Consider the following 27,287-nt stretch of genomic DNA (forward strand, 5'->3'; position numbering starts at 1 on the left):
GTTTATGTGGAGGTATAATCCTTCCCTTTTTCTGACCTTATTTGTGCTTGTGAGGGAAGTAGGTAGTGGGGTGAAGGGCCTAACACTCCATTTCAGAGGTTTCTTGGACACTCAAACTGCTTCCTTGTTCTCCAGCCTTTCTCTGTGGCTGTGGAATTTCCAAGAGACACTTACTTCCTGCAGTTAATCAGTGGTGTTTACTGAGTGCTTACTTTGTGTAGAGCACTGTACTACCTGGTTAGGAGAGTACAATTTAACAGAATTAACAGACATGTTCACTGCAGTCCTGATTCACCACCTTAACAGACCTGTCTCCACTTTTCTGCTCTCCTTCCCTTACACCTTCAAGATTTGCTTGTCTCCCACATACTACCAGAGTTCTCTTTCAATCTTATAGGTCCAGCATCAGTTGAATGGGGAGGACCCATTAATATAGTACAGGTAAGATAAGGATCTAAGTGGAATGATATATACCTAATTGTTGTGGGGTGTATAGTTCAGTGCTTGGTGGGTGTGCCTAAGTGATGGGTGAGTTGAAAGGGTAAATAAAGTGTGTGTGTATGTATGTGGTGGGGTTGGGTGTGGGGAGGATGTGAGTTTTAGTCAGGAAAGGCTTACTGAAGAAGAAACAATTTCAGTAGGGCTCTTAAAGTTTTGGGAGACCACTGGTATGTCCACTATGTAGGTGTGTAGGTATGTCCATTATGTCCAGTATGTAGGTGGGAGGCTGTGTGGGAATGAGTTGGGATGGATGCGGTCCACATGAGACATGATGAGCAGGCTGGATCTTGCAGGAGCTTTCTAAACTCAACTCAGAGCCATCTGGAGGTGGATGTCTAAGGGGGCCTGGTGACGGGAAGAGAGGGACCAGCCACTTTGCCTACTAGAAGCTTCTTATACTACCTGGCTGTGAAGACTGTTCTTGCTTTAGGGAGGGTGCAGAGGAGCTGAGTTTCCTCTCTAAAGGAAGGTGATGGGAGCATGTGTGGATGATTAAAGGTTTTGGCAGGAGAGGAAGGAGTTGATGAGCAGAGAGCCTATCACTCTCAGCACTGAGGCTTGTTCTACAACCTGGGGCTAAGGCTCTGTGGAGGGAACTCGTTCTGTTGGGCTTGAGTGTGGGGCTGAGAAGATCCAGGACCCTTAATTCTATAGATGGGTTAATCCTCCTTGAACCCACAGTCCTGTCCCCAGGGTCACCATGCACATCTTTAGTCCCTCCAGAGCTGGAACTCCTCAGTGGTTGTCTCTGAGGGAGTTGGGCTGGTGCCGGGGGATGGGGCGCAGTCTAGGGTTAAGAGTGAAGCTGGCTAGATGCTTTCTGGCTTGCTAGCTGGGAGAGCTTCTAGGTCAGGTCATTTCCCTAATGACCTCCCTGCAGGATTGTTCTGTGGTTGGGGGGGCGGTATTATCCCTCACCTATCCTGACCTCATATCCTTGTTGTGGGTGGGAGGATGCGTAGTGTCACTTAATGGAAAGAACATGGGCTTGGGAGTCAGAGGATGTGGATTCTAATCTCGGCATCGCCACTTGTCTGCTGTGTGACCTTGGGCAAACCATTTAACTTCCCTGGGCATCCGTTACCTCATCTGTAAAATGGGGGTTAAGACTGTGAGCCCCACATGGGACAACCTGAATACACTGTACCTATCCCAGTGCTTAGAACAGTGTTTGGCACATAGTAAGTGTTTAAATACCATAATAATTATTATTATCATTAGTGGGGTGAAGGGTCTAATAATCCATCTCAGATGGTTTCCTTGCCACTCAAACTGCCTCTTTCTGTAGCTGTGGAAGTTCTCAGAGACACTATGCTCCTGCATACCATCCCCTCCTCCTCCATACCTTATCTCACCTTGGCTTCACGGACTCTGTCCTCTCCTGGTTCTCCTCTTACCTCTCTGGCCGATCATTCTCGGTCTCCTACGCTGGAGCCTCCTCCCCCTCCCATCCTTTAACTGTTGGAGTTCCTCAAGGGTCAGTTCTTGGCCCTCTTCTGTTCTCCATTTACACTCACTCCCTCGGTGAACTCATCCGCTCTCACGGCTTTGACTACCATCTCTACGCAGATGACACGCAGATCTACATCTCCGCCCCTGTCCTCTCCCCCTCCCTTCAGGCTCGCATCTCCTCCTGCCTCCGGGACGTCTCCACCTGGATGTCGGCCCGCCACCTTTCATTCATTCATTCATTCAATAGTATTTATTGAGCGCTTACTATGTGCAGAGCACTGTACTAAGCGCTTGGGATGAACAAGTCGGCAACAGATAGAGACAGTCCCTGACGTTTGACGGGCTTACAGTCTAATCGGGGGACGGCAGGGACTGTCTCTATCTGTTGCCGACTTGTTCATCCCAAGCGCTTAGTACAGTGCTCTGCACATAGTAAGCGCTCAATAAATACTATTGAATGAATGAACAATCAATCAGTGGTATTTACTGAGCGCTTGGTATGTGCAGAGTACTGTACTAAATGCTTGGGAGAGTACAGTGCAACAAAATTAGCAGACACATTCCCTGCAGCTCTGACAGACCACCTCAGTATCCCTATCCCCACTTTTCTGCTCTTGTTATGGTGTCTCTCTTCCTAATACCTTCAGATGTGCTTGTTTTCTCCATGCTCCAAGAATCCCCTTTCAATGTTAGAGGTCCACCATCAGTTTTATGGGGGGGACCCAGATGATACAATGCAGGTAAGGGAAGGATCTGAGTATAAGGGTATGTAGCTAACTGCTGTGATGTGAATATTTCAGTGCATAGTGGGTTGGACTATATGCATGGGTGAACTGGAAGGGGAAATAAAGTGAGTGTGTATGTACAGGTCACTCTTTACATTCTCTTTTCCCAGGGAAGAAACCCTGTTGTGAGTGCTGGTGGCTCTGGCAATATAGTGCTAGGTGGAGGATATTGCCCATCAGTGTGTCCACCCCATTCTTCTCTGAGAAGAGTTGAATGGGTTCCACGTGAGTCATGAGGGGTGAGGGTGGGGAGGACAAAGTAGCCATTGCATTAGAATGTGAATTATCCCTTACATAGCTGCTGGACATCCAGTCCCTTGAGGAAAAGCCATCATCATCACTTAATGAATACCATTATTATTATTATTATCATTAAGTAAAGGAAACAGGAGTCTTAGTTGGGGAAGACCTCTTGGAGAAGACGTGATTTTAGGAGGCCTCTGAAGAGGGGGGAGAGTGTTGGTCTGTGCTTTGAAGGGCCAGTTTGCCCTAACTGCTCCTTGGGTCCAGTGTCAGCATGCTGGCAATAGGGGTTGGGAGGAGGGAACTGAGACAAGATGGGAAAGTAGGGTGGGGGTCAAGCCAGAGATGAGACCCATTGGAAAGCTGTTTGGAATTTGTGTTTCTATGGACAGACCTTTTCATAATAATAATGATGGCATTTTTTAAGTGCTTACTATGTGTCAGGAGGTGCTATACTAAGCAGTGGGTGGACATAAGCCAATTGGGTTGGACACAGTCCCCGATCGATCTGGGCTCACAGTCTCAATCCCCATTTTACAGATGAGGTAACTGAGTCACAGAGAAGTTAAGTGCCCAGGGTTACATAGCAGATAAAGGGCAGGGCTGGGACTAGAACACATAACCTTTGTGCTAGAGAAGCTTTCCCCCTAAACGTTCCCCCTAACCTTTTCCCATCACCTAACCTTTTCAACCTTTTCCCATAGAGTATCCTTTTCTCCTGGCCTAAGCTTTTTCACTAGCTTAACCTTTTTGCCTAACCTAACCTTTTCCCCTAGCTTAACCTTTTCCCCTGGCCTAAGCTTTTTCACTAGCTTAACCTTTTTGCCTAACCTAACCTTTTCACCTAACCTAACCTTTTCCCCTAGCTTAACCTTTTCCCCTGGCCTAACTTTTTCACTTGCATAACCTTTTCCCTGGCCTATCCTTTTCCCCTAGCCTAATCTTTTCCCCTAGCTTAACCTTTTCCCCTAAACTAACCTTTACACCTAGTCAGACCTTTTCACGTAGCCTAACTTTTCCCCTCACCTAACCTTTCCCCTAGCCTAAAGTTTTCCACCAGCCTACCCTTTTCCCTGACTAAAAGTTTTCCCCTGACCTAACCTTTTCCCTTAGCCTAACCCTTTCTCTAGCCTAATCTTTTCCTTTAGTTTAACCTTTTCCCTTGGCCACTTTCCCCAATCCTAACCATTTTCCCCAATCCTAACCATTTTCCCCAATCCTAACCATTTCCCCTAACCTAACCATTTCCCCTAGCCTAAGCTTTTCCCATAGCCTAAATTTTTCACCTAGCCTATCCTTTACCCCTAGCCTAAAACTTTTCCAGTAACCTAACTTTTCACCTAGCCTAACCTTTACCCCTAGCCTAAAACTTTTCCAGTAACCTAACCTTTTCCCCTGGCCTAATGTTTTCCCTTAGCCTAACGTCTCCCCTGGCCTATCCTTTTTCCCTTGACCTAACCTTTTCCCCTGGCCTAACCTTTTCCCCTGATCTAACCTTTTCCCCCACCGACCGACTGGGGCAGCCACACCCCTATCGCTCACCGCTGGGTTCTGCTCTCCACCAGATGGTGGTTGCTAGTTGGTGGTCACCGCTGCTGGGGTTGGGCCCCCCCCCACCGACTCAAGGCCACCTGCTCCCTCCCTAGGGATCCCCCTGCCTCCGACCCCCTCCTCCACTGTCCCTCTACTTGGTTTTAATTATAATAATTATAGTATTAAGCACTTATTATGGACCAGGCACTGTTCTAAGCTCTAACCATTTCCCCTGGCCAAACATTTTCCCCAATGATGATGATGGTATTTGCTAAGCACTTACTATGTGTAAAGCACTGTTCTAAGCCCTGTGGGGGATACAAGGTGATCAGGTTGTCCCATGTGGGACTCACAGTCTTAATCCCCATTTTACAGATGAGGTAACTGCGGCACAGAGAAGTTAAGTGACTTGCCAAAAGTCATACCGCTGACAAGTGGCAGAGCTGGGATTAGAACCCATGACCTCTGACTCCCAAGCCCGTGCTCTTGCTACTGAGCCACGCTGCAATCTGAACATTTACCCCTAACCTAACCATTTCCCATAACCTAACCTTTTCCCTAGCTTAAACTTTTCCCCTAGTCTAGCCTTTTTCCCCAGCCTAACCTTTCCCCTAGCCCAACCACTTCCCATAGCCTAAACTTTTCCCCCAGCCTAACCTTTTCCCCTAGACTAACCTTTACATCTAGCCAAATCTTTTCCTGTATTAGCCTAACCTTTTCCACCAGCCTAACCTTTTCCCTAACCTAAATTTTCCCTTGGCTAACCTTTTCCCCTGGCCTAACCTTTTCCCTTAGCTTAACCTTTTCACCTAATCTAACCACTTTTCATAGCCTAATCCTTTTCCCCTATCCTAACCTTTTCTCCTAGCCTAACCCTTTTCCCTGGCATACCCTTTTCCCCAGGCCTCACTTTTTCCCTTAGCCTAACCTTTTCCTTTAGCCTAACAATTCGCCATAGCCTGACCTCTTCACCTAGCCTAACCTTTTCCGTTAGCTTAAACTTCTCCCTTGCCTAACCTTCTCCCTGGCCTAACCTTTTCTTCAATCCTAATCTTTTCCCCTAACCTAAGCATATCCCATAACCCAGCCTTTTCCCCTAGCCAAACATTTTCCCCAATCCTAACCTTTTCCCCAACCTAAGTATTTCCCATAACCAAGCTTTTCCCCTGGCCTAACCTCTTCCTCCGGCCTAACCTCTTCCCCTGGTCTCACCTTTTCCCCTAGCCTAACCGTTTCCCCTGGCCTAACCTTTTCCCCCGGCCTAACCTTTTCCCCCGGCCTAACCTTTTCCCCCGGCCTAACCTTTTCCCCCGGCCTAACCTTTTCCCCCGGCCTAACCTTTTCCCCCGGCCTAACCTTTTCCCCCGGCCTAACCTTTTCCCCCGGCCTAACCTTTTCCCCCGGCCTAACCTTTTCCCCCGGCCTAACCTTTCCCCCGGCCTAACCTTTTCCCCCGGCCTAACCTTTTCCCCCGGCCTAACCTTTTCCTTTCCCGGCCTAAACATTTCCCCTGGCCTAAGCTTTTTCCCAGCCTAACCTTTTCCCAGGACTAACCTTTTCCCCTGGCCTAAGTTTTTTCCCCAGCCTAATCGTTTCCTCTAGGCTTAACCTTTCCTCTATCCAAACCTTTTCCCCTGGCCTAACCTTTTCCCCTGGCCTAACCTTTTCCCCTGGCCTAACCTTTTCCCCTGGCCTAACCTTTTCCCCTGGCCTAACCTTTTCCCCTGGCCTAACCTTTTCCCCTGGCCTAACCTTTTCCCCTGGCCTAACCTTTTCCCCTGGACTAACCTTTCCCCTGGCCTGACCCTTTCTCCTAGCCTAAGCTTTTCTCCTAAACTTACATTTACACCTAGCCAAACCCGTACCCTTGCCAAACATTTCCCCTAGCCTAACCTTTTCCCCTAACCTAACCTATTCCCCTAGCCCTAATATTTCCCCTAGCCTAACCTTTTCCCTTAGGCGAACCATTTCCCCTGGCCTAACCTTTTTCCGTAGCCTAACTTTTATCCTAACCTAACCTTTTCCCCTTGCCAAACGTTTCCCTTGGCCTAACCTTTTCCCAAGGCCTAACCTTTACCAATGACCTAAGCTTTTCCCTTAGCCTAACCTTTTCCCCTACCCTAAACTTTTCCCCTAGACCTAACCTTTTCCCTAGGCCTAACTTTTTCCTTTAGCCTGTTTCCCCCAACCTAACCATTTCCCATAGCCTATCCTTTTCGCCTAGCCTATCCTTTTCCACTACCCTAACCTTCTCCCTGGCATAACCTTCTCCCTGGCATAACCTTCTCCCTGGCATAACCTTCTCCCTGGCCTATCCTTTCCCCTGCCCTATCCTTTCCCCTGCCCTAACCTTTCCCCTGCCCTAACCTTTCCCCTGCCCTAACCTTTTCCCAGGCCTAACCTTTCCCCCTGGCCTAACCTTTTCCCTTAGCCTGTTTCCCCTAACCAAACCATTTCCCATAGCCTAACCTTTTCACCTAGCCTATCCTTTCCAGCTAACCTAAACTTCTCCCTGGCATAAGCTTTTCCCTGGCCTATCCTTTCCCCTGCCCTAACCTTTTCCCTTAGCTTTACCTTTTCCCCTGGCCTAATCTATTTCCCTGGCCTAACCTTTTCCCCTCACCTAACCTTTTCCTCTGGCCTAACCTTTTTCTTTTGCCTAATGTCTCCCCCAGTCTAACCTTTTCCCCCAGCCTAACCATTGCCCCTGGCCTAACCTTTTCCCAAAGCCTAACCTTTCCCCTAGCCCAACTTTTTCCCTTAGCCTATCCTGTCCCCTGGCCTAACCTCTTCCCATGGCCTCCTCTTTTCCCCATCCTAACTTTTTCCCTTAACCTAACCTTTTCCCCTAGCCTAACCATTTCCCATAGCCTAATCTCTTCACCTAATCTAACCTTTTCTGCTAGCCTAAACTTCTCCCTGGCCTAACGTTTTCCCCCCCAGACTAATGTTTTCCCCCAGAATAACCTTTTCCCTCAGCCCAACATTTTCCCCTGGCCAAACCTCTTCCCCTGGCCTCACCTTTTCCCATAGCCTAACCGGACACTGGCCTAACCTTTATCCTAGCCTAACCTTTTCCCTTGGCCTATCGTTTCCCATGAACTAAACTTTTCCTCTCGTCTAACCTTTTCCCCTGGTCTAACCTTTTCCCCTAGCCTAAACCTTTCCCTTATCCTAACCTTTTCCTCTAGCCTGATCTTTCCCCTCGCCTAACCTTTTCCCCTAGCCTTACCATTTCCCGTAGCCTAACCTCTTCACCTAACCTAACCTTTTCCCTGGCCTAACCTTTTCCCTGGCCTAACCTTTTCCCTGGCCTAATCTTTCCCTGGGCCTAATCTTTCCCCCTGGCCTAATCTTTCCCCCTGGCCTAATCTTTCCCCCTGGCCTAATCTTTCCCCCTGGCCTAATCTTTTCCCCTGGCCTAATCTTTCCCCCTGGCCTAATCTTTCCCCCTGGCCTAATCTTTCCCCCTGGCCTAACCTTTCCCTTGCCTAACCTTTCCCTTGCCCTAACCTTTTCCCCTTGGCCTAACCTTTTCCCTTGGCCTAACCTTTTCCCTTGGCCTAACCTTTTCCCTTGGCCAAACCTCTTCCCCTGGCCAAACCTCTTCCCTGGCCAAACCTCTTCCCCTGGCCTAACCTTTATCCTAGCCTAACCTTTTCCCCTAGCCTAACCTTTTCCCTTGGCCTATCGTTACCCATGAACTGAACTTTTCCCCTAGCCTCACCTCTTCCCCTAGCCTCACCTCTTCCCCTAGCCTAACCTCTTCCCCTAACCTAGCCTCTTCCCCTAGCCCAACCTTTTCCCAGCTTAACGTTTTTGCTTAGCCTAACCTTTTCCCTTGGCCTAACCTTTTCCCCTAACCTAACCTGTACCCCTAACCTAACCTTATCTCTTAACCTAACCTTTTCCCCTAGCTTAATATTTTTGCCTCACCTAATCTCTTCACCATGGCTTACCCTTTTCCTCTGCTTCCCTTTTCCTCTAGCCTAACCTTTTCCCCTGGCCTAACCTTTTCCTGTGACCTAACCTTTTACCCTAGCTTAACCTTTTCTCCTGGCTTAACTTTTTCCCCTTGCCTAACTTGTTCCCCTAGCCTAACATTTTCCCCGGGTCTCTCCTTTTCCCCTGGCCTAATATTTTCCCCTAGCCAAACCTTTTCTTGTAACCTAACCTTTTGCCCTAGCTTAATCTTTTTCCCAACCTAATCTCTTGACCTAACCCTAAAGTTTCCCCTGGCCTAGCCTTTCCCCCCGGCCTAGCCTTTCCCCCCGGCCTAGCCTTTTCCCCCCGGCCTAGCCTTTTCCCCCCGGCCTAGCCTTTTCCCCCCGGCCTAGCCTTTTCCCCCCGGCCTAGCCTTTTCCCCCGGCCTAGCCTTTTCCCCAGTTGATATTTTACCCTAGCCTAACCTTTTGCCCTGGCATAACCTTTGCCCTGGCATAACCTTTTCCCATGACCTAACCTGTTCTTTTAGGCTAACCTTTTCCACCAAGCCTGTCCTTTTCCCCTGGCTGAACCTTTTCCCCCGGCCTAATCTTTTCCCCCGGCCTAATCTTTTCCCCTGGCCTAATCTTTTCCCCTGGCCTAATCTTTTCCCCCGGCCTAATCTTTTCCCCCGGCCTAATCTTTTCCCCCGGCCCAACCTTTTCCCCCGGCCCAACCTTTTCCCCTGGCCCAACCTTTTCCCCTGGCCCAACCTTTTCCCCTGGCCCAACCTTTCCCCTGGCCCACCTTTTCCCCTGCCCAACCTTTTCCCCTGGCCCAACCTTTTCCCCTGGCCCAACCTTTTCCCCTGGCCCAACCTTTCCCTGGGCTTACCTTTGTCCTAGCCCAACCTGCTCCCTTGGTCTAACCTTTTCCCCTGGCCAAACCTTTTCCCTAACATTTTCCCCAAACCTTACCTTTTCCCCTAACCTAATCTTTTTCCCTGCATAACCTTTTCCCCTGACTTAACATTTTCTCCCGGCCTAACATTTTCACCTAGATAAACTTGTCCACTGGCCTAACCTTTTCCCTGGCCCATCCTTTTCCGCTCACCTAACATTTTGCCCTGGCATATCCTTTTCAGGTGGATGGAACTTCCCCCCCACCTAACATTTTCCCTGGCATAATCTTTTCCTGTGGCCGAACCTTTTATCCTAGCTTACCTTTTTCCCCTAGCCTCACCTTTTCCTCTAGCCTCAGCTTTTCCTCTAGCCTAACCTTTTCCTCTAGGCTAGCGTTTTCCCTTAACCTAACCTTTTCCCCCCAGTTTAATTTTTCCCCTACCCTAAACTTTTACTCTTGCTTACCTTTTTCCACTAGCCTAAACATTTCCCCTGCCCTAATCTTTTCCCCTAGCCTAACCTTCTCCTCTGGCCTAAGCCTTTTCCATAACCTAACCTTCTCCTTGCCTAAACTTTCCTCTAGACAAAAATGTCCTCTAGCCTTTTTCCTCATAGTCGAACCTTTTCCCCTATTTTAACCTTTTCTCTGGTCTATCCTTTTCCACTAGCCTAACCTTTTCCCCTATTCTAACCTTTTCCCCATCCCAGCCTATTCCGTAGCCTAACCTTTCCCCATCCTAACTTTTCCCCCTAGCCTAATCCTTTCCCCTAGCCTAACCTTTATTTTTGGCCTAAACTTTTCCCAGCCTAATCCTTTCCCCTAACCTAATCATTTCCCATAGCCTAAACTTTTCCCCTAGCTTAACCTTTTCCCTGGCCTATTCTTTTCCCTTAACCTAATCTTTCTCCTAGCCTAATCTTTTTCCTACCCTCACCTTATCAGCTAGATTAACAATTTCCTTGGCCTAACCTTTTCCCTAGCCTAAACTTTCCCAAGCTAAGCTTTTCTCCTTTCCTAACTTTTACACCAAGCCTAAACCCTTCCCATACTGTAACAATTCCCGTGGTCTCACCTTTTCCCCAGCTTGACCTTTTCCCCTGGCCAAACCTCTTCCCCAGATTAAACTATTGCAAAGGCCTAACCTATTCCCCTAGCCTAACCTTTTCCACTAGCCTAGCCTTTTTGCCTAGCCTAGCCCTTTCCCCTAACCTATCCTTTTCCCCTGGCCTAACCTTTTCCTCTGGTCTAACCTTTTCACCTGGCCTAAGCTTTTACCCTACCTTAACCTTTCCCCTTGCCTATTCTTTCCCCCAGGCTAAACTTTTCTCCTAGCCTAACCTTTTCCCGGGCCTGATCCTTTCCCCTAGCCTAACCTTTTCCCTTAGCCTAACCTTTTCTCCTAGCTTAATATTTTCCTTGGTCTAACCTTTCCACTAGCCTAAACTTTTCCCCTAAACTAAACTGTACACCTTGCCTAACCTTTTCCCATAGCCTAACCTTTTCCCCTGGCCTAAACCTTTCCCCTAGCCTAACCTTTCCCCAGCCTAAGCTTTTCCCGTAGCCTAATCTCTTCCCCTAGCCTAACGCTCTCCCCACCCAGCCTACACACACACACACACCCCCCCACACACACACACGTGCCCCAGATATCCCACCTACCTGTAATTTTATTTTACTGTCCGCCTCCCCCGGTAGAATGTTAGATGCTTGAAGGCAGAGAGTGTGTCTACCAGCTCTTTTGAAGACTCCCAAGCACTTAGTAAAGTGGTCTGCATAAAATAAACACCATTAATTAATCTCCCATGTACCATCCTCAGCAATGTCCAGACTGCCGAGCCAAACCACTCTCCTCTAGTTAACAAGGCAAGGGAAGGAGAGAGGACAGAAATCTGGTGAGAAACCAGCTGGCCCCCCACCCCTTCCTGCATAATAATGTGTGGTGGCATTTGTTAAGTGCCCACTATATGCCAAACACTGTACCAAGTACTGGGTAGATTCAAGATTATCAGCTCAGACTCTGTCCCTGTCCCTCATGTAACTCACAGTATAAGAGGGAGGGGGGGAGATGTACTTAATCCCCATTTTATTATTGTCATTATTAATAATGGTATTTGTTCAGCGCTTATTATGTGCCAGCCAGGCCCTGTACCAGGAGCTAGGGTGGACACAAGCAAATCAAGTTTGGACACAGTCCTTGTGCCTCCTGGAGCTAATACCGTAATTTCCAATTACTTTTGTTCTTCCAATTCCAAATGGCAAAATCTCCCTCTTGTAATCATTTTTTTGGGAATTGGTATTTCTGAATGCTGCAGTGGGTCTATCTAAATATTTGTGCAAGTGGTATAATTGTTATGTAATCATGATGAGCTCATTAATCAATGGTATCAAGCACTTACTGTGTGCAGAGCATTGTACAAAGTGGTTGGAGGAGTCCAGTACATTTTAGTTGTACTTAGTTGTACTTGTGTGACTGTGAGCAAGTCACTTCTCTGGGCCTCAGTTCCCTCATCTGTAAAATGGGGATGAAGAGTGTGAGCCTCACATGGGACAACCTGATTACCCTGTATCTCCCCCAGTGCTTAGAACAGTGCTGTGCACATAGTAAACCCTTAACAAATCCCAACATTAGAAAGACTCTTTCCCTGCCTGCAACGAGCTTACAGTCTAGTGGGGGAGACAGATATTAATTTAATTTGCAGAGAGGAGAAATAGTTGAGTGGAAGCAAAATGGATGACTCGACACTGTCCTGAAAGAAAAAGCTTTTCCCACTCTCATATGACAGATGGTTGGAGAGATGGATTTGGGAGTCATTCTTATTGATGTGATAGCTGAAGCCATGTCATTATTATTATTATTATTACAGCATTAATAATAATAAGGTTGGTATTTGTTAAGCGCTTACTATGTGCAGAAGCACTGTTCTAAGCGCTGGGGTAGATACAGGGTAATCGGGTTGTTCCACGTGAGACTCACAGTTAATCCCCATTTTACAGATGAGGTACTGAGGCACAGAGAAGTTAAGTGACTTGCCCACAGTCACACAGCTGACAAGTGGCAGGAGCCAGGAGTCGAACCCATGACCCTGACTCCCGAAGCCCAGGCTCTTTTCACACTGCGGTCTAAGCAGTGTGACCTATGGAGAGATCCTGGGCCCGGAAGTCAGAAAGACCTGAGTTCTAATCCCTGCTCTGACACTCGTCTGCTGTGTGACCTTGGGCAAGATACTTCACTCCCTCTACCTCAGTCCCATATCTGTAAAATGAGGATGAAGACTGTGAGCCCCACGTGGACATGCACTGTGTCCAACCTGATCAGCTTGAAACTGCCCCAGTGATTAAAACAGTGCCTGGCACATAGTAAAGGGGTTAACAAATACCGTTTAAAAAAAGGGAGCATTCAGAGAGGTGGAATGAGAGTCTTACTGCTCACTCAAGAGAACTTCCAAGTAATGTCTCATACTCTTCTCCCCTACAAACGTCTGGGTAAGCTTGTTGTGGGCGGGGAACATGTTTACCAACTCTTTTCTAAGAGTCCTTTCCCAAGCACTCATTACAGTGCTCAGCACCCAGTAAAGTTGCATGTAAAAAATTATGCCTGTTGGTTGGTCTGCATGGTCAGTGAGACTATACGTGGTTCATGTGGTCTCCAAATTTTATTCTGCAGAATGATCAAACACCACACCTCGGGAGGTAAATAGTGTAAGACCCCAAGACGTTTTTTCTCGGATACATTTATACCGCCCACAATATCCCTCTCTCTCCCTTACATGTGCATTTCAATCACTCTGCATAGACATCTTGATCCCAGATAAGTTATTTTAGGCCCAGAGCTTGTTAGCACATTCTCAAATTTTTGGTAGTAAAATTCAGCAAGTTACAAATGATTTTCTAACCCCGGAGATAGTTTTCACAATGGCACTTTAAAAGTTCTTTTTCCTGTTGTTCAAAATGGTGTCATTTGTGCTAAGGCTTTGTTTCCACCAAACAGATCAATTATTACAATTTCATTACATCACTTTCCACAGTAAGCAATCAATACCATTGATGGACTGACTTTAGGCAATCCTTCTAGGCAGTAAGTTCCTTCTGGGCAGGGAACATGTTCATTCATTCATTCAATCACATTTATTGAATGTTTACTGTGTGCAGAGCACCGTACTAAGCGCTTGGAAAGTACGATTCAGCAATAGAGACAATCCCTGCCCACACTGGGCTTACTGTCTAAAACGGGGGAGGCAGACATCAAAACAAGTAAACAGGCATCAATGTAAATAAATAGAATTATAGATATGTACATATATATACAAAGGTGCTAAGGGGCGGGGAGAAAGGGGTCGAGCAAAGGGAGTGAGTCAGGGCGACGCAGAGGGGAGAGGGAGCTGAGGCAAGGGGGGGGCTTAGTTTGGGAAGGCCTCTTGGAGGAGGTGAGCCTTCAGGAGGGATTTGAAGGGGAAAGATGTGATTGTCTACCACGTTTGTCTACATGCCTACCAACTCTGTTCTCTTGTCCTTTCCCAAGCACAGTCCACTGCTCTGCACACTGTAAGCACTCAATAAATTCCATCGCTTAATTCAAGTGGTTAAAGCCTGGGGAAACCGTGACACCTTTGGACTCCCTCCGGGGAGCTCATCACCAATTAATTCACAGAAAGAGACTCCGCATCATCACCTGGTCACCGGCTCCGTGATCCTGATGCCAAAGGGCTTTCCCCGATGGTCACGGCTTGTTCTCTGCAGAGTCAGGGCCTGTTTGACTTTAGAAAACTGTTTCCCAACCCCAACCATCAGCAGGAGCGTCCAAAGTAACAGAATCGAATTCCCCAATGATTTGCTAAGTGGAGTGCAGAGGGAAATTAAGTGGCATAGCACATGAGATGGGAGGATGGCTCCAGTGTCGCCTCTCTCTCATGAGACCAAAGATCCTCTTCCCCATCTCCAGAGGAGGCATTTATGGTGTGTTCCAAGACCCTAATTCTGGGTCCTTTGGCTCTAAGCTCTGGGAGGAGGAAAGCCCCACTGGTCTTCTCCTCCAGAACTCTGCAGGTGGGGGGCCGGATGACCAAGGGGAGCATCCTACTGGCTACTGCTCTCTCTACAGTTGCAGCTCATCACAACTCCACACCCTTGACGTTTATCCCCTGCACTTGGGAGTCAGGTCAATTCCCAATTGCACCTCACCATTGAAAGATGGAGCTCTGTAATGCAGGCCACTCGAAAGGAAGGTGGGGTGTGTGTGCTTGTGTGCATGAAAGAGGGGGTTAGCTTGGGGAGAGTAATGAGGAGGGACTGCCACTGTTAGCACGAAGCCTGGTTCAGACTCAGGAACTGGGGCTCGGGGCAGGGAGCTGACTTTGGCTTGACCAAATGAGCAGACCTGGAGCCCCGCACACCCCTCTCCACAAGTGAGGAGCTTCTCCATGTTTGATAGTGGTAGGTCCTATGGAAGTGGGGACCCCCTCCATGTCCACAGCAATACATTTCCCAGAGAAAGCAGCGTGGTGTAGTGGATAGAGCACAGGCCTGGGAGTCAGGTCTTGGGTTCTAATCCTGGCTCCACCACTTGTCTGCTGTGTGACCTTGGGCAAATCGCTTCACTTCTCTGGGCCTCAGTTCCCTTATCTGTAAAATGGGGATTTCGACTGTGAGGCCCACACGGGCCAGGGACTGTGTCGGAAGCGGCATGGCTTAGTGGAAAGAACAGGGGCCTGGGAGTCAGAGGACGTGAGTTTTAATCCTGGCTCTTCCACTTGTCTGCTGTGTGACCTTGGGCAAGCCGCTTAACTTCCCTGTGCCTCAATTACCTCATCTGTAAAATGGGTATTAATGCTGTGAGCCCCACATAGGACAATATGATTACCTTGTATTTACCCTAGCAGTTAGAACAGTGCTTGGCACATAGTAAGTGCTGAACAAATAGCATAATAATTCTTGGGGAGAGATGGAGTCAGGATCTGTGCCACCACCTCAAAGAGAAAGTGTTGTTTGTGGTGGGTGAATATGTTTATGTTTAAATTTCCATGCTTCATGTTTATCTCTGGAAGAGGAGAAGAGAGGAAGGGGTTGCCACCCCCAGCACAGTGGCTACTGGAAACAGGGATTGGGACTCTGTGCAGGCAACTGGTTCTGTCTGACCTGGCTGTGGAACGGGCAAGACCTGAGGCCCTTAATTCTCTAGATGGATCGAACCTCCCTTTGCCCCGAGTCCTGACTGCAGGCTTATTTTGCACAGCTTCAGTCCTCAGAGAAGGGATGCTTGTGGCCTTGACAGTGGTGGCTTCTGGAGGGTAGAGGGAGGGTTTAGTGTCAGGAGTAGGACAGGGTAGCATTAGCATGTCCACCCTGTTCCTCTTTGAGGAGCAGAGCCTTGTGGTCTTCAGTTCTAGGGTAATTCAGCAGGAGTGCAAGGACTAAATTCCGCCCAGTCTTTCATTGTTCTGGGCATCCAGTCCTTGGAGAATGAGACTTGGAAATATGAAGATAGGGTTAGTTAAGGGTTTAGGGCTGCAGGATGTAGCAGTCTGCTTAGCTGTGACTGTCAAACCTCACCTCTGCTGGGCAATCCATGTTTTGAGGGAAACTCATGTTTGCGAAACTGGACTTTTTTCACTGCCACCCCCCCCCCCCCCCCAATCTCTCTTTTTATCAGACAAATGGTTCTCCTGGAGCCCGAAGTGTCCAATAGATGTCTTTTTTTAGCTGGTGACGGAGGGCAGGGCGGTGAGACTTGTGCCTCCAGAGTCACTCATCCAGGTGCGTCTTCCAGGGCCAGATCTCACATCACCAGATCTCACAATGCCAGACATGATGGAGCGCTTACTGCATGTAGAGCATTGTATGAAGCGCTTGGGAGAGTACAATAGGGCACACACATTACCTGCCCACAGCAACATGGCCTAATGGCAAGAGCTCAGGTTTGAGAGTCAGAGGATGTGGGTTCTAATCCCATCTCTGCCACTTGTCTACTGTGTGACCTTGGGCAAGTCACTTAACTTCTTTGGGACTCAGTTACCTCATCTGTAAAACTGGGATTAAGACTGTGAGTCCCATGTGGGATAACCTGATTACCTCACATCTACCCTAGCGCTTAGAACAGTGCTCGGCATGTAGTAAGTACTTAAACACTATAATAACAACTCAGGATTCTACTCTCTCAGGACATCCTACAGTACTTTGCGCAAAGTAAATGCTCAATAATCAAGAGTGTGCTTTCACCTCATTCTCTCCTTAGTGGCTAGAGAATAATGGGCCTGGGAGTCAAAAGGTAATGGGTTCTAATCTAGTTTCTGCCACTTGTCTGCTGTCTGGCCTTGAGCAACTCACTTCACTTCTCTGTGCCTTATTACCTAATCTGTTTAATGGGGATTGTAACCGTGAGCTCCAGGTGGGACGAGGACTGTGTCCAAACCAATTTTCTTGTATCTACCCCAGTGCTCAGTACGTAGTCTGGCGTATATAAGTGCTAAAGAAATGCCACCTTATTTCAACTAATAATTATTAATATTATTATTAACTAGCCTCTCTGTGCTCACAACCACTGCCTTTCTGTACACAAAATGCAATAGTTTACAGCTATGCACATAAGCACTGCAGGGAAAATAGGGAATGTCCACAGGTCACAGATCCAAGGCTGTAGAGGATGCAGAAGAGCAAGAAAGCTCTGGCGGTGGGTGGCAGGTAAAAGAGGGCTTATTGAGCGAAGACGTTTTGGCGGAGTTGTGACCTGAATAATGCTCTGAAGAGGTGGAGAGTGGTGGTGTGGCCTATGTGGAGAGGGAGGGAGAGAAGCAGCGTGGCTCAGTGGAAAGAGCACGGTCTTGGGAGTCAGAGGTCAAGGGTTCTAATCCCGGCTCCGCCACTTGTCAGCTGTGTGATTTTGGGCAAGTCACTTAACTTCTCTGGGCCTCAGTTACGTCATCTGCAAAATGGGGATGAAGACTGTGAGCCCCATGAGGGACAGCCTGATGATCTTGTATCCCCCCCAGCGCTTAGAACAGTGCTACGCACATAGTAAGCGCTTAACAAATACCAACATTATTATTCCAGGCCAGGGGGAGGCCGGGGAAAAGGAGTCAGAGGCGACTAGAGGAGATGGAGGCGCAGGGAGGAAGGCAGAGCAGTAGCAGCAAAGTGCCACCAGATGGCGATGGAGAGGCGCGGCCGCCCAGAATCACCGTCTCGGAGCGAAGCAGCGCCGCCTGGTGGCTACAGCCCGGAAGGAGCAGGCTCCAAATCCAGCCTCGGCCGAGCGAAGCAGCGCCGCCTGGTGGCTACAGCCCGGAAGGAGCAGGCTCCAAATCCAGCCTCGGCCACTTGTCTGCGGCATGAGCTTGGGCAAGTCACTTCCCTTCTCCGACCCTCAGTTATGTCATCTCTCAAATGGGGCTTCAGAATTGTGCATCCCATTAGGGACGTGGACTGTGTCCAAACAGATGAGCTTCTCTCTAACACATCGCTTAGTATAGTGCTTGGCAAATAGTGAGTGCTTCACAAACACCATAAAAAGTGGTCAGTGCCACCGGGGGCTGATGAGAAGCAGCGTGGCTCAGTCTGGGAAAGAGCACGGGCTGGGGAGTCGGAGGTAATGGGTTCGAATCCCAGCTCTGCCGCTTGTCGTTAGCATTGGTGGTTCAGTGGTAGAATTCTCGCCTGCCACGTGGGAGGCCCAGGTTCGATTCCCGACCAATTCAGACGTCATTTGAGAAGCAGCCTGGCTCAGTGGAAAGAGCTTGGGCTTGGGAGTCATAGGTCATGGGTTCTAATCCCAGCTCTGCTGCTTGTCAGCTGTGTGACCTTGGGCAAGTCACAACTTCTCTGTGCCTCAGTTATCTCATCTGTAAAATGGGGATGAAGACTGTGAGCCCTAGGTGGGATAAGCCGATTATTTTGTATCTACCCCAGCGCTTAGAACAGTGCTTGGCACATAGTAAGTGCTTAACAAATACTAACATTATTATCCCGGCTCCGCCGCTTGTCAGCTGCGTGACTGTGGGCAAGTCACTTAACTTCTCTGTGCCTCAGCTCATCTATAAAATGGGAATGAAGACTGTGAGCCCCACGTGGGGCAACCTGATGGCCCTGTATCTACCCCAGTGCTTAGAACAGTGCTCTGCACATAATAAGCGCTTAACAAATACCAACATTATTCAGAACAATAGGTGGTGCCACCACGGGCCTATTGAAAAGGGTGGCCTTCCAGGTGGCGATAGAAAGGCGCAGCCACCCCGAATCCCGATTAGTGCCCTCAGTGCCGCTGCGCTCAGACCAGCGGGTGGTTCTGCTTCCAAGGCCCAGAGGTATCTCTCCAGAGCAGCTTCTCCTCGGCCTCAATGATCATCTCTCTTTCACCAAGGGCAGAGTAAACTCCCAGATTCCCCCTCCCCCCCCCATTGAGTGGGCTGCATTGCTACCCCAAAGAGAAGGCTGTGTGTGTGTGAATAGTAGTGTCACCTGTTGTCTCTGTTCTGAGGGGTAGGTACAGGCACAAGGACAACCTGATCACCTTGTTCATTCATTCAGTAGTATTTATTGAGCGCTTACTATGTGCAGAGCACTGTACTAAGCGCTTGGAATGTACAAATCGGTAACAGATAGAGACAGTCCTTGTATCCCCCCAGCGCTTAGAGCAGTGCTTTGCACATAGTAAGCGCTTAACAAATGCCATTATTATTATTATTATTATTATTATTTATTGGGTACTTACTGCGTGCAGAGCACTGTACTAAGAGCTTGGGAGAATACAATATGACAATATAACAGACACATTTCCTGTCCACCAGGAGCTTACAGTCTAGAGGATACAAGGTGATCAGGTTGTCCCTCATGGGGCTCACAGTCTTAATCCCCATTTTACAGATGAGGTAACTGAGGCCCAGAGAAGTTAAGTGATGTACCCAAAGTCACACAGCTGACAAGTGGCAGAGCCAGGATTAGAACCCACGACCTCTGACTTCCAGGCCTGGGCTCTTTCCACTAAGCCACGTTCCCTGCCCGCAACAAGCTTAAAGTCTAGAAGGGGAAACAGACTTTTATTAAATTTCAGGTGGTTATGTACATAAATGATTTGGAGATAAAGGGGAGATGAGACTGTGAGCCCGTTGTTGGGTAAGGATTGCCTCTATCTGTTGACGAATTGTACTTGCCAAGCGTTTAGTACAGTGTTCTGCACACAGTAAGCACTCAATAAATGGGACTGAATGAATATCAAGTGTTTAAAGGGTACTTATCTAAGCACATAGGCAACATAGGAGGGAGAGGAAGTAGAGTGAATGAGGGATTAGTCAGGGAAGGCCTCTTGGAGAAGAGCTGATTTTAATAAGGATTTGAATTTCAGGAGAGCAGATCAGCAGATCTGCCTGTCAGATACAAAGGGGGAGGCCGTTGCAGGCCAGAGGTGGGACGTGGGCAAAAGGTAGGCGGCAAGGTAGACAAGACAGAGGTACGGTGAGCAGATTGAGGAGCAGAGTGTATGGGCTGGGTTGGAGTGGGAAATCAGTGAAGTGAGGTAGAAGGGGACAGGCTGATTGAGTGCTTTAAAGCCAACGGTTAAGGAGGTCCTTTTGGATATGGAGATGGATGGGCAGCTCCTGGAAGTTCTTGAGGAGTGGGGAAATGTGGACTTAACGCTTTTTTAGAAAAATGATCCAGGTATCAGTGAACTATGGACTGGAGTGGGGAGAGCAAGAGATAGATGAGTGAGAGGTTGATGCAATAGTTAGAGGCATATGGTAAATGTTTCGATCATCCATGGTAGCTGTTGGGATTTTTCTTCTTTATGGTATTTGTTAAGCACTTATTATGTGCCAGGCACTGTACTAAGCTCTTTGGACTGGTTTGGATGGAGAAGAAAGGGCATAATCTAGAGATGTGAAGGTAGAAATGACAGGTTTGGTTGATAAATTGGGTATAACAGTTGGTAGACACACGGCCTGTCCTCTCCCTCTTGAAACCCCCTGTCCTCCTGTCTCCCACCCATCACTTGCTCCTAATGACCTTGCTAGATGGTTCACCAGGAACAGCTGAAATCATCAAGCATGATCTCCCCCCAAATCTCCCTTGCCTACCCAGGCTCATCTTCCTCCTGTCCCCTCTTCAACTCGGAGGCTTCTTGGAGGCGATTCAATAACAGTAGGGCTCTGTAGGTGGGAAGGCCTTTGAGCCGACAGTAAAGAGGTTCTGTCTGAGGTGGAGAGGGATGGGCATGGTTTTTTTGAGGAGCGAGGAGACGTGCGCAGAACATTATTTTAGAAAAGTGTCGATAGACACATACCCTGCCCAGAGCGAGCTTATGGTCTAGAGGCGGAGATGATCACTGATACTAATAAATGCATTAAGGATATGGACATAAATGCTTTGGGGCTGAGGGAGGGGAGGATAAAGGGAGAAAATCCAAGTGCGAGGGGCAAGGGAGTAGGAGAAGAGGAAGTGGTGGAACTGTGAGGTGTGGGAATTTGCTATTTGCCCCACCCTTCCAGCACTTAGGTCCATATCTTTAAGTGGCATATTATAAATTACTTTTTCACTAAGTATTCCGTGTCCCCCTCTCGTTTGGAAGTTCGTCTTGGACAGGAGTGGTGTGTGTTAATTCTGTTGTACTATACTGTCCCAAGTACTTAGTCCAGTGCTCTGCATATAGGAAAACGTTCAGCAAATCCCACTGATTTTTTTTTTTAAATGGCATTCATTAAGAGCTTACTATGTCCCAAGAACTGGACCTGAGTTCTGGGGTGGATATAGGCTAATCAGGTTGGACACAGTCAATGGCTCACTTGGGACATCTTAATTCCTGTTTTACAGGTAGGGTAACTGAGGCCCAGAGAAGCCAAGCTACTTGCCCAAGATCACACAGCAGACAAGTGGTGGAGTTAGGATTATTACCCATGACCTCTGACTCCCAAGCCCGTGCTCTTGCCACTAGGCCATGCTGCACTGAACAGATTCCCCTCAGCAGACCAAACTTTCCGAGCCCCTTTGACGTCGTCGGGAAGAGACACTCTCTGGTGTTCCCCCGAAAGCCAGAACAGGCTGGATTGACCTTGCACGAGGTTTTCTCCTGGAGCAGAGAGTTGGAAGGCACAGCCTGCTGTCATGGCCAGGAAGTGAAGGAAGGCATCACCGGTTTTCCAGGCCTCCCAGCAGGAGGGAGATGAGTCGATCCTGCTAGCGAAATCAGGGTCGCGGAAAGATGGATGGAGTTCCAGGCTAACGTGTGTTCCTACTTTATAAGAGCCAGGTAAGGGGAGAGAGCTTGAGTAAAAATGCAAAGCAATGCAGGGTCTAAATGAGGTCGAACTCCGAACCCCACAAACGAGAGAAGCAGCATAGGCTTGTGGCTAGAGCCCGGGCCCGGGAGTCAGAAGGACCAGGGTTCTCATCCCGGCTTCGCCACTTGCCTGTTGGGTGACGTTGAGCAAGTCACTTTACTTCTCTGAGCCTCAGTTCTTGCATATATAAAATGGGGATTAAAACTGTGAGCCCCATGTGGGCATTGACTGTGTTCAACCTGATTAGCTTGTATCTACCCCAGTGCTTTGTACAGTGCCTGGCACATAGGAAGCGCTTAACAAATATAGGAAGCGCTTAACAAATACCAAAAGAAAAAAAAAAGGAGCAGCATGGCTAAGTGAAAAGAGCATGGGGGCCTGGGAGTCAGAGGACCTGAGTTCTAATCCCAGGTCTGCCAATTGCTTGCTGTGTGACATTGGAAAAGTCACTCCACTTCACTGTGCCTCAGTTTCCTAACTGTAAAATGGGGATTAAATACCTATTCTTCCCCCTACTTAGAATGTGAGCCCCAAGCGCGACAGGGATTGTGTCTGATCGAATCAACTCGTACCTACCCCAGCACTTAGAACAATGTTTGACCCATAGTAAGTGCTTAACAAATACCCTAAAAAAATTCAAACCCATTTCCTGGACCTTTGGGGCTTACAGTCTAAGAAGAGTGGGGATGCTCAAGATTGTCAATGGACAAATAAGGAAAGATTGAAATGGTGTAATACAATTTTAGTGGTGTTTAAGCACTTCTTATGTGCCAAACACTGTTCTAAACACAAGGGTAGATATGAGATAATGTTGGGCACAGTCCCTGTTCCATACGGAACTCCCAATGTAGGTCTTTTTTTTTTAAATGGTTTTTGTTAAGGGTTTACTAAGTGCCAGGCACCGACCTAAGCTCTGGGGTAGATACAAGCTAACTCATTCATTTATTGAATCATATTTGTTGAGCCCTTACTGTGTGCAAAGCACTGTACTAAGATCTTGGGAGAGTAAATGCAACAATAGGCATACATATTCCCTTCCCACAGTGAGCTTACAGTCTAGAGCGGGGAGACAGAAATTAATATAAATAAATGACAGATATGGACATAAGTGCTATGGGTCTAGAATGGGGAATGAGTGAAGAGAGCGAGTTAGGACGACACAGAAGGGAGTGGGAGAAGAGGAAAGGAGGGCTTAGTCAGGGAAAGCCTTTTGGAGATGTGCCTTCATTAAGGCTTTGAAGGTGGGGAGAGTCATTTTCTATCAGATACAACAAGGGAGGGCATTCAAAGTCAGAAGCAGGATGTGCTAGAGGGTTGGTGGTGAGATAGATGAGATGGAGGCACAGTGAGTAGGTTGGCATTAGAGGAGAGAAGTGTGCAGGCTGGGTTGTAGTAGGAGAGCAGTGAGGTGAAATAGGAGGGGAAAGGGGATTGAGTGCTTTGAAGCTAATCAGGTTGGATACAGTCTAAGTTCCACATGGGGCTCCCAGTCTTAAAGTCGGAGGGAGATAGAAACAGCAAAACAATAACGTTAAGCATGGCAGAACATTGTGTTAAAGGAATCAAGCTGATACCAAATCCAGCAGCCCCTGATTTTTTTTAAAATGGTATTTATTAAGTGCTTACTGTATGCCAGGCACTGTGCCAAGTGCTGGAGTAGTTCCAAGCTAATCAGTTGGGACACAGTCCACATCCCACGTAGAGCTCAGAGTTTTAATCCTTATATTACAGGTAAGATAACCGAAGCACGGAGAAATGGCTTGCCCAGGGTCACACAGCAGATGAGTGGTGGAGCCAGGTTGAGAATCCAGGCCCACTGAATCCCAGGTCCGTGTGCGATGCACTAGTCCATGCTGCTCCTTTAGCCTCCTGTCCCTGTAGTCCACCCTGCCCTGTCCCATTTACAACTAGGCACCAGAAACCCAGAGGTGGTGAGGGGTATATTCAATCAAACAATGGCCCAGAAGCCGTGTGGCCTAATGGGGATAGGCTGGGTCTAGGAGTCAGAAGGACCTGGGTTCTAATCTCGACTCCACTACTTCTCTGGGCCACAGTTCCCTAATTGATAAAATGGGGATTGTGACTGTGAGCCCCATGTGAGACAGGAAGTGTCCACCCTGGTTAGCTTGTATTTAACCTAATCCTTAGTACAGTGCCTGTCATGCAAAGCAGCATGGTTGGTAGAAAGAGCACGGGCTTGGGAGTCAGAGGATATGGGTTCGAATCCCAGCTCTACCACTTGTCATCTGTGTGACTTTGGGCAAGTCACTTAACTTCTCTGTGCCTCAGTTACATCATCTGAAAAACGGGGACTAAGACTGTGAGCCCCATGTGGTGACCTTGTATCTACCCCAGCGTTTAGAACAGTGCTTGGCACATAGTAAGCGCTTAACAAGTACCATCATTATTATTATTATGTAGCAAGTGTCTAACAGATATTAAAACAAATTGGTATGGTTGGCCATTTTAAAACAAGGAAACTAAAGATAGTATAAACTAGCATATCATTCAGAGAATTAGGGAATTCCAGAACCTCAGACAATTACGTTATGAGACACATCACTTCTCTCTTCAGGAAGCAATTTTTTAAAAAATCAACCAGCTGGCTAGTTGACTAAGTATCTCAACAATAAAAATGACTTTCTAGTTGATTATTTATTCAAAAGCTGCTCTTCCATTTCTCTCTGACTCTGTTTTTCAGGCTTTTGCTCCAACTCATCCAATCTCAGCAGCCCTCCTATGCCTTGGAGAAGAACTTAAAGACTCAGAAGGAAATTGAAAATCGAGTGAAAGCCTTTGGCTTTGGGGAACAAACTTTACTATTGATCTCTGAGGTGAGCATAGATGTCAGGTTTAAATTTAATTTACTTTTTTATTTTTGGGTAGTTTTTGTTAAATCCTTACAGTGTGCCTGGCTCTGTACTAAGCACTGCGATAGATAAAAACTGATCAGTTTGGATACAGTCCATGTCCCACATGGGGCTCACAGTCTTCATCCCTATCTTACACATGCAGTAACTGAGGCTCAGAGAAATGAAGTGACTTGAAGTCACCCAGCAGACAAAAAGCAGAAGTGCCTGGGATTAGAACCCAGGTCCTTCTGACTCCCTGGCCCGGGTTCTATCCATTGGCCACACTGCTTCCCAATTGTGGTGCCTTCATTTTCATTCACTAAAGTAGCTCTCAATTATTTATTCAGTCATTGATTTTCTAGTGCCTAGATATTTAAAGCCCCTGTTTTCCCTCCCCTCTTCTTTATTCCCCCTCCTCCCCACCTCATTTTGGACACTTGACTATTTTTTTAGGTAGATGGGCACTTTAAGGAGCTTAACATCAAACTGGGGAAAATACATAAAGCATACATAAAGAATACAGAAAACTGACCAAATTACAAAGATACCAGAAGATCCGTGGGAGGAGTTAGAGTAATTAGAAAAAGTACTAGTGAAGGCCTATTTCTGCCTAGCTATGGGTGACCATCTACTTTTTCTTCTATTATATTTGTAATATAAAGACTTTCATTTCTTTTCCTCCTGTCTCCAAATGTAGACACATGGCAAACTCTCATTTCAGTTCCCTGAAGAATCTAAATATTGGTTTAAAACTCCTAGGAAGGAAAAGATTTGTTCCTTGTGATAGGCAGGATAGCCGGTTAAATTTTGGTTCCCGGATTAGGGATTCCCCAAATAAAGATGGAAACCCCTCAAGCAGTCCTCATCTGTGGGCAGGAAACGTGTCTGTTGATGCTGTTGCACTGGACTCTCCCAACCGCTTAATACAGTGTTCTGCACATAGTAAGCATTCAGTATAAATGCCAGTGATAGATTGACTAGAGATTGTCCCTCTATACTGGAAGCTCTCTGTGAGCAGGGAATGTGTCTCCTAACTCTGTTAGTCCTCTCCCAGATGCTTAGTACGTTGCTCTTCACATAGTAAGTGTTCAATAGATACCATTGATTTATTGATTTCACTTCAGATTCTTTCCACTCCATGCTCCTCAACCAGTAGGTGACCACAAGCTCACTGTGGGCAGGGAATGTGTCTGTTAATGTATTGTACTCTCCCAAGTGCTTAATATGATGCTTTGCACACAGGAAGCGCTCAATTAGTATGATTGAATTGGGGGAGATTTATGGCTATTCTCCAACCAGTCGAAGAGAGTCCCATACCCATATAGGTTGAGAACCACAAGAAGCATATAATATTTCTTTGACAGGTTCTTTAGGGATGCTTTTTTTTTTAGCATTCATTAAGAGCTTACTATGTGCCAGGTACTGAACTAAGCACTGGGGTAGATACATGCTAATCAGGTTGGACACAGTCCCTGTCCCACATAGGACTCACACTTTAAATCCCCATTTTCTACAGATGAAGTAACAGGCCCAGAGAAGTGAAATGACTTGTCTAAGTTCACCCAGCAGACATTTATCAAAGTCAGGATTAGAATCCAGGTCCTTTTGACTCCCAGGTCCAAGCTCTATATATTAGGCAATGCTGCTTCTCCAAGGGAGCTGAGAGAAATCAGTTGAAGTTGTGGGAGGATTGTAGAATATTGAATGCTAGGAAGAGTGACTCTCAATCTGTGATATTTGAATCAAAAGAAGCAGTGTGGCCTGCTGGATAGAGCCTGGGACCCAAAGCCAGAGGACCTGGCTTCTAACCCCGGCTCTGCTGTGTGTAACCTTGTTGGGGGTAACCTTGCTGTGTTTAACCTTGGGTAAGTCACTTTGCTTCTCTGGGCCTCAGTTTCCTCAACTGTAAATTGGGGATTAAATTCTGGTACTTTCTACTTAGACTGTGAGCCCCATGTGGGACAAGGGTTGTGTCCAACTGGATAAAGTTGTATCGACCTCAGTGCTCAGAACAGTGCTTGACGCATAGTAACTGCTTAACAAATACCACTAAAAAATCCAACAAAACACCCACTAGTTTAATCGTTTAAAAATGGTGCCTGAGAGGGTGGAGAAGTCATAATCATCACACTGCTTGAGTAGAAGCATTTCAAACGTCTGTAAGTGTATTTCTATTTCCTGGCCACTGCCTGATGTAGCAGAGAAACAGCCTGGCCTAGTGGAAAGAGCGTGGGTCTGGGAATTGGAATGACCTGGGTTCTTCTCATCTCTCCTCCGGGACTTGCCTGCTGCCTGACCTTGGTTAAGTCATTTCACTTCTTTGCGCCTCAGTTACCGCCTGTAAAATGGGGAAGAAGACTGTAAGCTTGTATTCACTCCGGTGCTCAGTTCAGGGCCTGGCACATAATGAGTGCATAACAAATACCATTAAAAAGTTTTTTTACTTCCTTCAATTGCAGGTTATGGGAGAGGATTTCATTCTGAAAATGTCAAAGATGAAGGTCATGCTGAAGTGAAATGTGTAGGCTCTACAGCTCTGGATGCCTTAGTAATTGCACCTGTAAAATAATTTCAAGACAGGTGGTTCAGAAAGATCGAAGCACTCCTTTGAAACTAGGGGCAGCTAATTGATTGACATTTCAACCTAGCAGCCAATAATTAAAGTTCTTGCTTCTGTTTGGGTTTTTTTGGTATTTATTTCAGGCAGGAGTTTAAGCTAATAAGAGACATAGTGAATTCAACTGGCTCTTCATGATGTCTATGCAGTGTTTTTTTTCCACCCCGCAACTTTCCACTGTATTTGTTATTTTAATTTATTTTAGCCCTTCAATCTG

At 47.3% G+C, this 27,287-nt stretch overlaps 1 protein-coding gene across 2 annotated transcripts; it reads left to right on the top strand.

Moving 5' to 3' along the window:
* The first annotated feature begins 401 nt into the window (after window positions 1–401).
* Window positions 402–27,129, top strand: LOC114812266 (uncharacterized protein C8orf76 homolog). Of its 2 annotated transcripts, none has more exons than XR_003759927.1 (3): window positions 402–441; window positions 24,303–24,435; window positions 26,913–27,129. XR_003759927.1 is itself a non-coding variant. In XM_029066613.1 (3 exons), the coding sequence occupies exons 1-3, from the start codon at window positions 21,527–21,529 to the stop codon at window positions 26,967–26,969; spliced, it is 234 nt and encodes a 77-aa protein (XP_028922446.1). In that variant the 5' UTR covers window positions 21,223–21,526; the 3' UTR covers window positions 26,970–27,129. The 2 variants fall into 2 exon arrangements, 1 of the variants encoding a protein (XP_028922446.1); XM_029066613.1 differs by lacking the exon at window positions 402–441 and adding an exon at window positions 21,223–21,570.
* The last annotated feature ends 158 nt before the right edge of the window (window positions 27,130–27,287 follow it).

The sequence above is a fragment of the Ornithorhynchus anatinus genome, chromosome 5 (genome assembly GCF_004115215.2).
Source record: "Ornithorhynchus anatinus isolate Pmale09 chromosome 5, mOrnAna1.pri.v4, whole genome shotgun sequence".
Taxonomy (NCBI): Eukaryota; Metazoa; Chordata; class Mammalia; order Monotremata; family Ornithorhynchidae; genus Ornithorhynchus; species Ornithorhynchus anatinus.

Bases quoted from the DNA above. Each gene is read 5' to 3' on its own strand.
- LOC114812266 (XM_029066613.1), top strand. From the start codon at position 21,527: ATGGAGTTCCAGGCTAACGTGTGTTCCTACTTTATAAGAGCCAG. The intron at 21,571-24,302 runs GTAAGGGGAGAG...TCTGTTTTTCAG, and splicing joins TCCTACTTTATAAGAGCCAG to GCTTTTGCTCCAACTCATCC. The intron at 24,436-26,912 runs GTGAGCATAGAT...CTTCAATTGCAG, and splicing joins CTTTACTATTGATCTCTGAG to GTTATGGGAGAGGATTTCAT.